The sequence below is a fragment of the Wolffia australiana genome, chromosome 12 (assembly GCF_029677425.1).
Source record: "Wolffia australiana isolate 7733 chromosome 12, ASM2967742v1".
NCBI classification, from domain to species: domain Eukaryota; kingdom Viridiplantae; phylum Streptophyta; class Magnoliopsida; order Alismatales; family Araceae; genus Wolffia; species Wolffia australiana.
The window spans coordinates 2244018-2258640 of NC_135846.1; the positions used below are offsets into that span (position 1 = coordinate 2244018).

Genomic DNA, 14623 nt, shown 5'->3' on the forward strand with positions numbered 1-14623 from the left:
CATTGAATTGATCTGTATAGATCCCCAAACGGTATTATACCTAAATCTCAATCAGGGTTGATTCATGGGTCGGTTGTATTAGTGATCCATTGACCTAAGACACCAAGGACATCTCATAGATGGACAACTATGCTTTGACTACAACTTATGAGTCTATAATCATGGGATGCAAACAAGTCTTAGCTCAGATGCAGTACAAAACATATTGAGGGGATTGAGTGCTCAAGATGGGATTCTCCACCCTTCGTATAAGAGCAAATTCACTCAAGGAAGAAGGTGAAGCTAAATCTCTTGCTAAGATAGTGAGGATATTGAAAAAGATGTTCTCTAATGATCCCCATTACACATATATACTAACCAAATGATAAATTAGGGTTTGATGAGTAACCATACCCAAAGTCATTCCAGAGTCTCTTATGGATGAATGATTGTACATTTATGTTAAATGATAATACAAAAGTTTCCATGAGAGAGTTCATTCACTAGTTTGTATCTTCTAGAGCTTGAGGTGTAGCTTGGTAACTCACGGGCTGAAAACTTAACCTATTGAGTAGGTTAGATATATTTGTATATAATTAATCTATATGTTGATATAGTTAATCAATAAGCCAGCTAGTTATTGCTATTTGGTCATTAAAGTTAGTAATTAGATTAATACATGGTACTAGATTATCTCACATGCAAGATTATAGGGGAATTGGTGGATTTACTTTTACTTAATGGATTTTGTGAAAAATCTTAAGTAAATTATAAATAGAAGAAGGACAAACATTTTAGGCATCCAAACTAGCAAGATCTAGGTCCCCCCTCCTTCCTTCTCACTTCTCCCTTCAACCAAGAAGAGTCTATTCATGTTGAGGAGATCTACAAGAGCTTCAAGAAGAGTTGGAGAACAAGAAGTGAAGATCTAAGGGCACCTTGATCGTGTGAAAACTTATAGAGGCCAAACACGTGAATCACATAAGAAAAATCTCCACCAGATCAAGTCAACAGTGTAAAGTTTTCCCCACAAGTTACACTTCATGTAGTGTTTTAGAGATTCATTTGGAATCAAAAACTGTTTTTAATGTTGTTGTAAATTAATGAACCTAAAACCAAATAAATTTGATAAAAGATAAAACTTACTCGGATGTATAGTTAGAAGAGGTCGTTTCCTCAGGGACTGGCCTTTAGAGGTGTATTTAATAATTCAATTTTAGTTAGGAAAAGGTAATAAGAATAAGGATAGTAAGTATAGTAAGTAATAAGTAGTTAGTAAGTGCTAAAATATTAAGTAAATATGAAGGATAAAGTACCAAGTATTATTTATACTAATTATAGGTATTAAGTATTATAAGAAAGTAGGATGTTGGGATGGATTGATAGCGTTAGAGTTAATGATGATCTTAGTATAGGTAGTGAAGAAATAGATAAGACTAATAAGATAGATATAAGAGTAAGATACTATTAAAAGAAGATAATCTGATATTTATTTAATTAATAGGAGACAGGTTAATAATAATGAATATTAAAACTTAGATAGTGAAGGGTAACTTTATTCTTTGTAAGATGTGAGGTTTTAATTAATAAAAATAGTCATTATAATAAGAGGTATGAAGTAGAAATAAGAGAGAAAAGAAGTGTTATAAAGATAGGATAAATGAGGGATTATATATTTATTAAGATGCAGATTAAGGGGACGGAGAAATACTTACATATATCCTAAGAGTTTCACTTTTAAGAAAGTTTGGTAAGTTTATGATATAATTAATTAGCTAGCTAGATACGGAGAGAGGTTAAGAGAGAATAAAGGGGCTAGTAAGAGTAATTAAGAAGTATATATATGATTATAAGGTAGTTAATAGTAGTGGAAGATGATTTATATAGGTATATTATTTATTATATGGTTAATATATTATATTTTTATACAATTTTTATGGCATAAAATTGGGGTAATTAAGGGTAATTCTGTTGACACTCGAGAGGTGTTTGGCAGAATGGCCGAAGGAGACCCAAATCAGAGGTATCCTTTTTTATATAAGGAAAATCGGGAATGAACCTATATAGATGGATGGATATCGTTGAATGCACAGTAGGTGCTCAAAGAAATGCCTAAACAAAAATGATCCAAACAAATCTAATGAAATAGATCTAATCTTCTATTCAAACTGCAATTAATCAATTCAATAGTGAAGATCAAATGATTTTCTACCAGATTTGAGCAGAAACCCAACCTGATTTGCCATGAGTTGATGATCAAGGGTGGCGACAATGATTGCAGCCTCCTGGCTCTTCTCCCCCATTCTGGCACGAATCCTCATCCTCTTTACCCTCCTCTGGCATCGTTTGGATCTCTGAGATTGGTGGGAAGGGTGGCATGCCCCTCTTGCTCTCGCCACCGCCGGAAGGGTCCTCCGCCATCGCTATGGATCTCGATTGAAAGATAGTCACAACACACGCTCAACATCCCCCTTGAAAGGGTCGAGAGAGGTTCTCTCGACCCTACAAAGAGTTTGACTTGATCCAACGACTCTCCCAAAGCTTTTGGATCAACATGTGGTTCCCTCATCGGTGGCCTCTGTCGGCTGACTGACGAGAATGGTGGCTAGGGGGTGAAGAAGATAGTATAGGCCCCCAGCTATTGGATTGCCCCATAAAATGCTTCGACGGCTGCGATTAAATTGCAGTCGTGGACCCCTTCTTGGCTATGTCAGCATCTTAGTCAGCCCACCCCGTTAGTTGCCCCATCATTGCTTTTCCTTGTGATTCGCCCATTCAGTTGGCCCTCCGTCTGCGTCGCCCATCACGGCCAATAAAAGGGCCTAAAAAAGAATGAAAACAAATGAATTAGTTAGAAGCATATCTCAGCGTCCAATATTTTATAATAAGATTGGATGACTGAGATCATGTTCGTTTACTTAAAAATAGCCTGAAAATATATGGGCTTCGGGCCAGGTCAGCTCAAAGCGCAGTCATGATTTCTTTTTAAATGTCATAAGATTGCTTTTGTTGCCCATCTGCCCGGCCCAATATGGAGCTGAAAGAAACATACAACCATAATCCATATTGGAGAAATCAGGAACGACGCATACTATATAAATGCTCTCTGATGTAAAGATATGAAATAAATAAAACACTTCCCTCTTTCATGCTTGCGATGCTTCTCCATGGGCCTCTATGGGCTTGTGGTTGGGCATCTATCGGACCTATCATGTGCATAGTGGGCCAGCAGTTGGGCTCCTTGTTTGGCAGTGCTTGTCGGCTGCTGACCGGTTTGAGCGTTGTGTGCTCGCAATGAGAGATAAAATGTATAAATGAGAGGATAGAGAGAGAATGATGAGATAGAGAGAGAAAATGAAGAGATGGTGTAGAGAGAGTTTGAAAAGGAATGTGAAGGTGTAGGTGAAGGAGATTTTTTATGAAATGTTAAGGGGATGAACTGTGGATATGGATGAAGGTCTAGAGAGATAAATAACAGATTCTAAAGAGAGAGAGGCCGAAATGAGGAGATAGAGAGAGAAAATGAAGAGAGAGTGTAGAAGGAGTTTGAGATAGAATTTGAACGTGCAAATGAAGAATATTTTTTATGAAATTTTTAGGGGAGTAACTATGGATATATATGAAGGTCTAGTGAGAGAAAAAACCTATTTTAGAGAGGGAAAGTGGAGAAAATGAGTGTTTAGAGTGGGGAAGTGATGGATTTTAAGGGTAAATGGATGGGAAATGATGGAGAAAGTAGAAATCTAAGATCCTAAACCCTCAATGCTTCTTCTCAAGTATGTATCCTTATATTTTTCCAGGATCAGGAATTTTTCAATGCAAACAAGACACGAGATCAAGAGACAACTTCAATAAACTTACATTAAGCAGGTTGAACAACCTGGATTCTGAAAAATGCCTCGTCCTGCTGACCAGCCCCTTGCTAGAGCATTTCCAGAATGAGGGAAAATGAGGGAGAAAAATTTTATTTATACATTGGGAGAATTACTAAAATACCCCTTTAGGCATTATCTATTCTTTTTTCTTGCCATTTTGTCTCTTTTTCTCCATTGGTTGAGAGCTTTGCCTTGTAATTTCCAGTTTGTTTCTTTTGTAAGGTGTTTGAAGGCCCAATAGGTAGGTCAGTTCGTGGCCCAAGCCCCTCTGATCTCTCCTTTAAAAGCCCACAACATTGCTTCATTATTTGCACCCCATATTGATAATCACTAAGCTCCCAAAAATCCTCCAATTTCCTAAGAATTTTATCTTCTAATTCCTGTAAATTTCTGCACATTTGGAACTATAAAATACTCATCAGTAATCAAACTGATTGACTTCATAGAAGTCAATGAAGTTAGTGAAAAATACTCATAATGTGCAGAAGTTGGAATTTCTAGCTAATGCATAAATATTTGGTTAATTCAAATAATAACATGATAAATTATAAATTAATGATAATAAAAACATCTAAAATGTATGAAAATATATGTTCATTTATCATGTCATCAAGTGTCACGTGGATGAGGGATTATACATACACGATAACCGATGACGAACAGATTCCATGAGTGAGTCAATACACACTCCTTTATATCTTCCAGAGCATGAGATGTAGCTTGGTACCCCACGCGTTAGAGAATCAACCTATTTATTGGGTTAGATCAATCTGACATAAATTAATCTATATTATGATATAGTTAATTCATTTGGAAGGCCAATAAATTTTATTGGGCCTCTCGAGTTGTTAACTAGACTGATACATGGGCCCAAAGGGTCACACGCAAATGGTATTTTTGGACGTTGGAAGATATACTTAAGTTTTCATGAAAAATACCCACTTGGCATAAATAGGGGATGGCCCTGAAAAAAATTCACCTAGACCAGAATTTTTGAGGGTCCTTTCCCTTTTTCTCCCTTCTCCCCATGACTCTTCTCCATTCTCGATGTGATCGAGACGACGTAACGATAACACCAGAGATTGAACGGGGCTCATGAAGGAGGAGAAGAATCAATGTGTCGAGGATTGCGTGGACACGTCTAGAGGCTGAACACTTGAGCAGCTCGACTTGTCTCATTTCAGGATCCAACAAATCACGGATACAATCCGTGCACAGGTTCCTTATTTCATGTTTTATTGATGTCTTTTCATTCCATTATTTGTCTTCTGCTGCGTGGAATCCTCGTCTTCCTCCACATCAAGGCATCATAAGCCAACAATCTATTCCTTAGGAGTGTAACCCTTTGTTTACAAAGGTAGCGCTAAAAATGTAGGAACTAATTTTAAGCTTAAATATAATTCATTAATAATCATTTCAACAAAAATAAAATAAAATTAAATTACTAGTAAAATATCATACTACTTATGATTATCACACATTCTGAAGCAAGAAATAGTAATGTTAGGTTAATTCATCAATTCTACGCCATCTTCTTCCCCTAGTTTTATCTTTCACATATTACTCATCTATCTGAATTGATAATGTTCTGTATTTTTTCATTACTTAATACTTGAATTTTTTTAGGTCTGTCCTAGATAGACCCAAAAACCTCGCTTGAACTCTATGCGAGCCATCACCTGAACATATCTATCATTTAAGCAGACTCTGCTACATTCTTAAAAAGTTAATAAAATTAATTTAGTTTCTTGAAATAGGTTTTCTCCAAATAAGTTAAATTTGTTAGAATATTTCACATTAAAAGAAAACATTTAAATAATCATTTAAACATTATTTATAAATTTAATCAAAATTTTTAGAAACTAAAACCAAATAAATTTATTAAAAATGAACTAAAGCTAATAAAAGTTATTAAGATAAGTAATTCAAATGTTATGAGTAGTTGTAACGATGTATTTATTTCAAGATGTCATATGACTAATTCCAATAGATTCAGAATATGATAAATCCTGATAGTATTTTAATTTGTTATAATTTTTAAATAGTATTATGTGTATTTTTTAAACTTATGTATAAGGAATATAATCATATCAATGAAAAAACCAAACGATTGGAATGCAGTATATAACAAAATAGGGGACCTCAATGATTAATTGCAATCTTTGTACTTAATTGGATTTGTGAAATGGTTCAATATTAGGTGACAAACCATTGGCTTTTTTATCCACTCAGTCCTTAACAAAGGATCAACTTTTATATGTCATCAAGCCCTATAATTTTTATCTGCCTCATCTTATGATTTGAATTTGCATTTATATTTTTCATGTCACTATCTTCAATAGGACAGGTAAATCTCAATACCTATCAGACATAGGTAACCACTGCCCAACCTCTTCTTTTGAGCACCACATAGAGATGTATAAATATATATTCACAAGAACCCATTATTTATCTTTCTTACACGTGTATCCAAAGTAAAATATTTCTATTTTCCTCTCATCAAGTCCCCATTTGGCAGAATCTTGAACTCTCTCTATCCATCTAAGGGAGGGTAATCTTCAAAGGGGATGGATAATGAGAGAGCAAGAGAAGAGCTGCTTCATGGACGGAGAGGGTTGTAGGTGTAGTACGTAGGACAAGAAGGGTTGCATGGGTATGCACAGTCTATCTGCTGGAAGCCTCGGCGGTCATAGTACCAATCCCCCACAGCCCTTCCAATTTGCTGCAGTCCAAATCATACAAAAATTATGAGCCCATATAATAGTATATTGAAAAATATTAAACTTAGGGCTAGAATTATTATATGTTGGAAAATATTATCTTATGTTGGCCATGAAAGAAAGAGGTATACCGTAGAGTTTAGGTTTGGAGAGCCCTGCCATAGCCAAGTTCTCTGATCCTCAGATTGGCAGTGGATAAAGCATGAATTTATGAACATCCCTCTTGTTGAGGAGGAACCTAGACCATTGATTGCATCCAGAAAATGATTTCTATAACCTGTGAAGGAGATTCTTGTATGAGCACTCTATCCATAAGTGTACAAGCTTATTCAAAAACAAAGAGGAAGACAAATGAAAAGGTTACATGATATGAATGTCAAATGATGAGAAAGACGAGTAGGGACAAGATGGGCTAGAAAAGCCATGCGACGAAAATTATTGAATTTAAATGTGTGCTTGAATGGACGGAAAGAGGCAATAAGAATGAATTTTTTTGCTCATTTCGATTGTGAACGGCTACAGAGATGGACAGAGAGAGGTGTATCTCGGATCCATGCAATATAAATGAATTGAAATTTATTTACTTCGTGAGAGAAACAGAGAGAGAAAGGTAAACATAGCTTGTGAATGGATGAAGAATAGATTTGTGACTGAGTTTATCAAATTTCCCTTGACAGAAGTGGAGGGACAGAAAGAGAGAGAAGAGAGGAGTCTTACTTTGGAGGACATCTAGCTGACTCTGAGAACACTGCTTAATGTCTGTCTTGCACGATTTCCAACTTCCAGACGGATCCGCTGCGTAAGGTACCAAAATATTCGATATCTGGTACCGACGCAATCGTTACTCGGAGAGTATTGTGAGCGCATATCCAAAGATGTGGGCATTAGAGGGGGAGAGAAAGAGAGAGACAGAGAGATAGAGAGATAGATGAAGAGAATAGGGAGAGAGCGGGGAAGAGAGATAGAAATAAAGAGAGGGGAGGGGGAGAGAGAGAGAAAGACAGAGAGAGAGACAGGAGAGAGACGGCAGCGAGAGAGAAACAGGACCGAGAGAAAGAGAGAGAAGGGAGAGGGAATGAGAAAGTGTGTGAGAGAGAGAGAAGGGATACGGAGAGAGGAAGAAACAGAGAGAGAGAGAAAGAAAGAGGGGGGAGAGAGTGAGAGAGAAGAGGGAGCGAGAGCGAGAGGGAGAGAGAGAGAAAAAAAGAGACCGAGGGAAGAAAGAGAAAGGGAGAGAGATAAGAGAGGGAGAGAGAAAGACTGAAAGAGAGGGGAGAGAGAGAAAGAGAGAGAGAGGAGAGAGAGATAAGAGAGGGAAGAGAAAGACTGAAAGAGAGGGGAGAGAGAGAAAGAGAGCGAGGGGAGAGAGAGATAAGAGAGGGAGGAGAAAGACTGAAAGAGAGGGGAGAGAGAGAAAGAGAGCGAGGGGAGAGAGAGAAAGAGAGCGAGGGGAGAGAGAAAAAGAGAGAGGGGAGAGAGAGACAGAGAGGGAGGAGAAAGACATAGAGAGAGGGGTGAGAGAGAAAGAGAGCGAGGGGAGAGAGAAAAAGAGAGAGGGGAGAGAGAGAGACAAGAGAGGGAGAGAGAGAGGGGAGAGAGAGAGACAGAGAGAGAGGGAAGAGAGAGATAAGAGAGGGAGAGAGAGAGAGACAGACAGAGAGAGATCAGAGAGGGAGAGAGAGACAGACAGAGAGAGGGGGGAGAGAGAGATAAGAGAGGGAGAGAGAGAGACAGACAGAGAGAGGGGAGAAAGAGAGAGATAAGAGAGGGAGAGAGAGACATACAGAGAGAGGAGAGAAAGAGAGAGATAAGAGAGGGAGAGAGAGAGAGACAGAGTGAGAGGGAGAGGAAGAGGGAGAGAGAGAGAGACAGAGTGAGAGGGAGAGGAAGAGGGAGAGAGAGAGAGAGCGGAAGGAGAGAGAAAGAGAGAGCGAGAGGGAAAGGGAGATGTAGGAAGAGAGAAAGAGGCAAGAGGAAGATAGAGAAAGAGAGAGATGGGAGAGGGAGAGAGAAAGAGACTAAGAGGGGGAGAGAGAGAGAGAGAGAACCTGCCAGGAATCGTACGCGGGATTCAGCAGAAAGAGGGGCGATTGGATTCTCCACGCCATGTACTGAGGGAAAAAGCACTGCAGCGTTTCGAACATCCATCAGTCGACTTTCTTCTACTCTCTCTCTCTCCTTACCTTCCTTATTTCTTAATGGATATGCCTGTCTCTTGCTAATTAATTTCGACCTGTTTTATTACTCTTACATAAATCAAGTTTTCCTCTTATATTTCTGTTAGTGTCCCTAGTTCCTCTGAATCTATTCGTTTTCCCTTCGTCTCCCCAATAAATTATGCACAATTTAACGGAATGTATACAAGTTTTTTCTAACTTATACACATTCCATTTGCGTCTTTGGACATACCAATATATATTTTTATCTCGACCAGTTGACATTTCCTTTCATCTAATGTTCCCTTGAGAACTTACCATGCTGGGGGCCATTTGGGAAGTGCAAGATGGTGACAGGTGATTGGCTGATCCCTGCAAGTGGAGTCGTATTGAAGAAAGTCCATAGTAGGGGGAGAAATAATGCTTGAAATGTTTAGATTACTTCTTACATGTAAGCTGACCACACCATTGAAGAAAGACTTGATGCTCTGTTGACCATTGATGCTCATCCTGCCTCCATCATATGGGTTAACTTAGTTATTTCTCATGAAACGATTCACTGATGTAAGAATATCATGAAGAAAGAGGGGGAGAGAGTAATGCCTATGTCAAAAAAGGAGACACAAAGGTGTGATTGGTAAGAGTACAGATGGATATAAATATTGAGGCCTAGGAGGGGTAAAGTGATGCTCAAGAAAACTTAGAATCTGCTTGAAATGCAAATAATATGAATGGATAAGGAGTGACAAAGGTGTGATTGGTAAGATCACAGATTGATATAAATTTTGAGGCCTAGGAGAGGTAAAGTGATGCTGAAGAAAACTTAGAATCTACTTGAAATACAAATAATATCAGTGAATAAAAAAAATAAGTAAGAAAAGAGTATAGATTTAGAAGGAAGTGGGACTATGATAAAGAACGAGAAGAAGGGGAGAGAACGGAAAGTACAGAGAGAGAGAGAGAGATGCGAAGAGAAATTGAGAGGGATCACCTTCAAAGAACAGGATTCAGGAGTAGGCATACATTTCGATATTGAAAACTTGGAAGAGAGATGGGCAGAAGATTATTGTCTTCTAATTTATTTACATGATTCAGATATTGTAGTCAAATAGTAAAACAAGAATTTAGATAAATGATTCAGATGTAGTGTTTCGAAGAGATTGGCATAAAACGGATAAAAAAAATACAGGATGAGTAGTGGGGAAAAAAGGGGACAATGTAAAGTATCTAAAAGAAGGCAGGGGAATGGGAAGTCTAGAGTGAGAGAATACATTGAGGAAACAATAGTGAGAGATAGAAAGAACGTAGATAAATGATATAGATGTAGAGTTTGGAAGAGACTGGCATAAAACGGTTAGAAAAGACACAGAAAGAGTAGTAGGAAAAAAAGGGGACAGTATTAACTATCCAAAAGAAGATAGGGGAATAGAAAATGTATAGTGAGAGAATACATTGAGGAAACAATAGACGAGAAACTTTGTAAATGAATGAGAAGATTACTAACTCACACGTCGACAAAGAAGCCTGCATCGGCTATGCATTTCACTCTTGCGCCACTGGGGAAGAGGGATCGGAAGGTATCGCAATGCAACATTGAAGCCAGACCACCAGCCGAACACCCAGAAAGCAAAGCCTGCCACGTTTCCCCATCTCCTTAATTTCATTTATAAGAGGTTAGAAAGGTTTATAAGTTGACAATATATTTTCCATTTTCACCTACATTTTGCGCTTGATCCATCCCCTTGGACTTAAGTTCTTCCATCATGGCCATGAATACTCTTTGCCCACGATAATGGAGATTCGTTGACTGCCCACCCAAAAAAATCAGACCAAACCACCGTTTCCTTAGAATTATCTTCCAACATTTTTGCGCGTAGACTAAACATATTACCATATTCTTTGATATAACTTCTGTTTATAAATCTTTCTGGCGACGTATTAACTGTCTTTGTTTGTTGAAATGAAGTCTGTGCAACCTATATAATCTAGAGAGAGCTTGAAGAGAGATCACCAGAGGTGTTGAGTTGAGAATAAGAGGGAAATTTTTAGTTGTTCTAAGAGGTTTGCTGAGCTTATTAGATGACACGCTCAAGTAGATGATGTATGGTAGGCTGCTCACAGAGTCGACTTGTTCTACATCTCCTGTAAATGAAGACCCGTCGCAGTAGCGAATCTTCACCTTGTTCCAGTTATAGAAATCTGCGAAACAATAAAGAACTTGAGTTTATGACTTTCCAATCCTCGATGACGACCAGAACCAATACATCTTCTGATAATGTGAATGGTGAAAAATCGTAATGCAGGAAATCACAGATATTTTGGATAATTCGGTAGAAAATTTCATTGAAATTTTCATTGGTAAAAAGGACTTTCGTTTCATTATCTGCCTCTTATCTTATCAAAAGTAATTGAAACGTCAAGCGTATTGTTATCTAGAATATTTACCATGATTTATTCTGAGACTTAAAAAATCATCTGGAATACACAATTATGTTGTGTACAATAAAAAAGTATAGTGAGAAAACTTGACCGACTTTATCAGGGAAGCAGGAGGAAAAAGGAAGAAAATTGAAGCTGAATGGCGTAACTATGTTGTTTCTTCATCTAATTAAAGAATTGTTTGTCTTTTCAAAAACGCAGCTCACATTCGCATCCGTTCCAAACTTTTAAAGTACTCAAATCTGTAACAGTTTAACTATGTTGAATGCACCTGGATTGCACTGCTGATCATTGCTCATGATTCCTGCAAACTGAGCTTGCTTATCCATGTAAGAAGAGGATCCGAGGTTGGTATTCTTCCGAGAGAGGCAGCTCGAGACATCACTGCACCATCCACCTCCCTGGGAACAGAAGACCAATTTTCAAAGTTGACAGATGGCAGAAACTTAGTCCCTTGGGAAATAAGTAAAGACACACGTTCCATTCATAACCTTTAAATGAATAGTTGGTTCTTTTTATTTTTTTTCGAAAAAACCATGGTATTTTTAATTTTCTCCCGACCTATATTATTCAGTGGTATGATAGAAATCCTATATTCAAAGGAATCAAAATATTTATAGTTTAATGGACGAAATGAATCTTTAGAGATTGATGTAGTATTTTTCTGTGGTAAAATTCGAGTTACACTGAGATTTGGTTATTAAAAAAAATTACAACTAGAACATCAAAATATATTCAAGGAAAATAGACTTGAAGGCCAAATGGGAAAATCCTATGACTCGTAATTTCCTTATCAAATTTACAAAATCACAAAGCCTAATCATTTGATCATCTTCCCAGTGAGAGCATCCTATGACTCGTAATTTTTGATATCTTCTAGTTCTTTGGAGAAAATAGGAAATAGGAAGCTCATCAGGAAACCATTTGCACCAATATTCATAACTAATAACTGGAATTTATGAACAAGTAAAAATGATAGTGCCAGAGCAAATATACGGGACCAGATAAGTCCTTCAGATCTATGCAATCCACTGTACAGCGAATTTATACAATTCTTTTAAGTGGTCTCACAAAATTCTCTCAGATAGTAAATATATCAGATAGTCCACTTGCGTGGTCAATATAAAGTGAAACGTCAACAGAATAGTATGAGGACTAAGTCATAATCTTGCGTAAAAGAAAGAGAAACAGATACAACTTGTTTATTGTTATTAAGGGAGAGATAAACTGAGAAAGCTATAACTATGTATATATTTTTAGAAATGTGAAGACTAAGTTAATTTTATAGCTGATCACCTCAAGATGCACTAGCCAGTTCTTGATGCCGTCACCAAAACCGGTAGAGAGATGATAAGCAGGTGCGCTTCCGTCCAGGCATACTGTTAGATACCGTCGTTAGGCAAAGACGACAATCAGAGAGATGACAAGGAATTACAAAAAAAGAAACCAACAATATATGTTAAGAGATATGACTTCTGAAACTTGCGATACTAAGAAAGTATCATGGTCAAGAAGATGCATCGAGGGGGATATTTGAATAAAGGATAGAGACTAAGGGAGAGAAAATCTGGGCCAACATAATCGCTAAAGATCAGAATAGTTGAGGGGGAGTTCGAATAGAATTTAGAGCAGAGAGGGAACGCAAAAAAAGTCGAGAGAAGATAAATACGATAATATTCACGTAATAGAGAGAGATTGAGAGAAAAGCGACCGGGTTTGTAGTTTCATATTTGCTGGGGGAGTCAATTGGATATGGACAGGAGAGTAAAAGATAGAGAGAGAGAGTGGAAGATATATAGAGACAGAGAGAGGAGAGAGAGAGAGAGAGAGAGTATGTGTAGAAGATAGATAGATAGATAGATAGATAGATAGATAGATAGATAGATAGATAGATAGATAGATAGATAGATAGAGATATATATATACAGATAGATAGATAGATAGATAGATAGATAAATAGATAGATAGATAGATAGATAGATAGATAGATAGATAGATAGATAGAGATATATAAATACATATATAAGTGGCCGGATTGTAGCTCCATATTTGATGTGAAGTCAATTGGAGGTAGTCCGAAAGAGTGAAAGATAGAGATAGAGAGAGTAACCTGCACCCTTGGCCACAGCGTTCTGAAGGTAAGTGATGCCCACATAGTGATCGCAAGCTCCCTCGGCAAATAAACTTACCGGGTTTCTCCATAGCGAAGCCACAAAGGCTAGAGAGAGGACAACCCATCCACAAAGCCCCCCTGAACTGCCCATCCTTTGATTCTGTGTCCTAAAAGGCCTCCTCCCTGCATATTTAACAAAGAACAAGAGGAGAGAGAGAGAGAGAGAGAGAGAGAGAGAGAGAGATCAATAGATCAGTAGATAGATAGAGAGCGAGACACAGAGAGAGAGAGAGAGAGAGAGAGGAAGGATGAGGAAGGGAGCCAACTGGCAAGGGTTGGGCTTCTGTTGTAATCCGTTCTGGGCTGTAGCGTCGGCGGGGTTGGTGGCCATTTGTCAGCTCTTGCAGCGAAGTCCAGCCGGCTTCCACCGGCGGAGAGGTGGCAATGGGAAGAGAGAGAAACAATTCGTTGATAGCGTTCGTCATCTTCAAAGTCAGTTTAGCATGAAGCTGGCAGCACTGGTGACAGAGGTCGGAATAGCCGTGTGGGAGGATATGGAAAGGTGGCAGATGAGATATAAGTGAAGAACAACTCAAATGCCTGCCGTGCAACTCCAAGGAACTGAATTTCTTTCTGTCGCTTATTAGATTCTGACTCACTTGCTTAGAAAAAACACGCTGTAAATTGAAGCAAAGACTCCAGGGAACGTATTCGGCGTTCTCTTTCGAACCCGTTAAATAATCTGGGAAGGAATTGCTGGAATTGAGTTTCATTCTTGTTTTAGAGAGAGAGGGACAGAGATTTTCTGTGTGTGTGTGTGTGTGGAAGGTGAGTAGCATGATTTTAAGAAGATTTTAACTGTTGCATTATTTTACTTTTCAATCGAAAATACATAGGCCACTGTTCTCTAGGCAAAGGGCTTATCCGTGATCCTGATGGGTTGGCATAGGACAAACTGGAGATGAATAAAGTTATTTTCATAAAAAAATCTTTTAATTTGTAATTATACTTGTTGCTGCTTCCAAGAGGGACACAAATATTTGCTGCTTCGAAAGATTATCTCATCTGGATGGAAAACTATATTATTGGAATGAAATATTGTTCTTCATGCTGCCCAGGCCTAGAAATGCATGCCAACAAGGCACCTCTTCTCAACCGAAGAGCAGATGGGTACAAGTCATAAACGACTATTTTTGGAATGGTGACAAGCTGATATTACAGTATTTTAAACTATATAAATGGATCGTGATAAAATCTCATCATGGGTTTCATCGTGATAAGCTCATTTAATTATGATTTTACCTTGGATTGGTGAATTGGATCGAGATTGAGGTATTTTAT

The 14623-nt window shown here is 37.9% G+C and overlaps 1 protein-coding gene across 1 annotated transcript; it reads right to left on the reverse strand.

The window, feature by feature from the left end:
* Positions 1–6273: 6273 nt before the first annotated feature.
* LOC144710264 (pectin acetylesterase 8-like) lies at positions 6274–13727 on the reverse strand. The gene is made up of 12 exons (XM_078583989.1): positions 13280–13727; positions 12466–12548; positions 11441–11570; positions 10850–10929; positions 10451–10537; positions 10239–10363; positions 9180–9240; positions 9049–9102; positions 8623–8700; positions 7292–7397; positions 6706–6851; positions 6274–6576 (listed from the first exon to the last, which is right to left on the reverse strand). Exons 1-12 carry the CDS (start codon positions 13431–13433, stop codon positions 6454–6456), a joined length of 1227 nt encoding a protein of 408 aa, XP_078440115.1. The 5' UTR covers positions 13434–13727; the 3' UTR covers positions 6274–6453.
* Between the last annotated feature and the right edge of the window lie 896 nt (positions 13728–14623).

Excerpts from the sequence above, each read along its gene's own strand:
- LOC144710264 (XM_078583989.1), bottom strand. The coding sequence starts at position 13,433 with ATGGGCAGTTCAGGGGGGCTTTGTGGATGGGTTGTCCTCTCTCTAGCC. Across the intron at positions 11,571-12,465 it reads ACTGGCTAGTGCATCTTGAG|GGAGGTGGATGGTGCAGTGA; the intron begins GTGATCAGCTAT and ends TTCTGTTCCCAG. Across the intron at positions 6,852-7,291 it reads TCAGCTAGATGTCCTCCAAA|GTTATAGAAATCATTTTCTG; the intron begins GTAAGACTCCTC and ends TCTCCTTCACAG.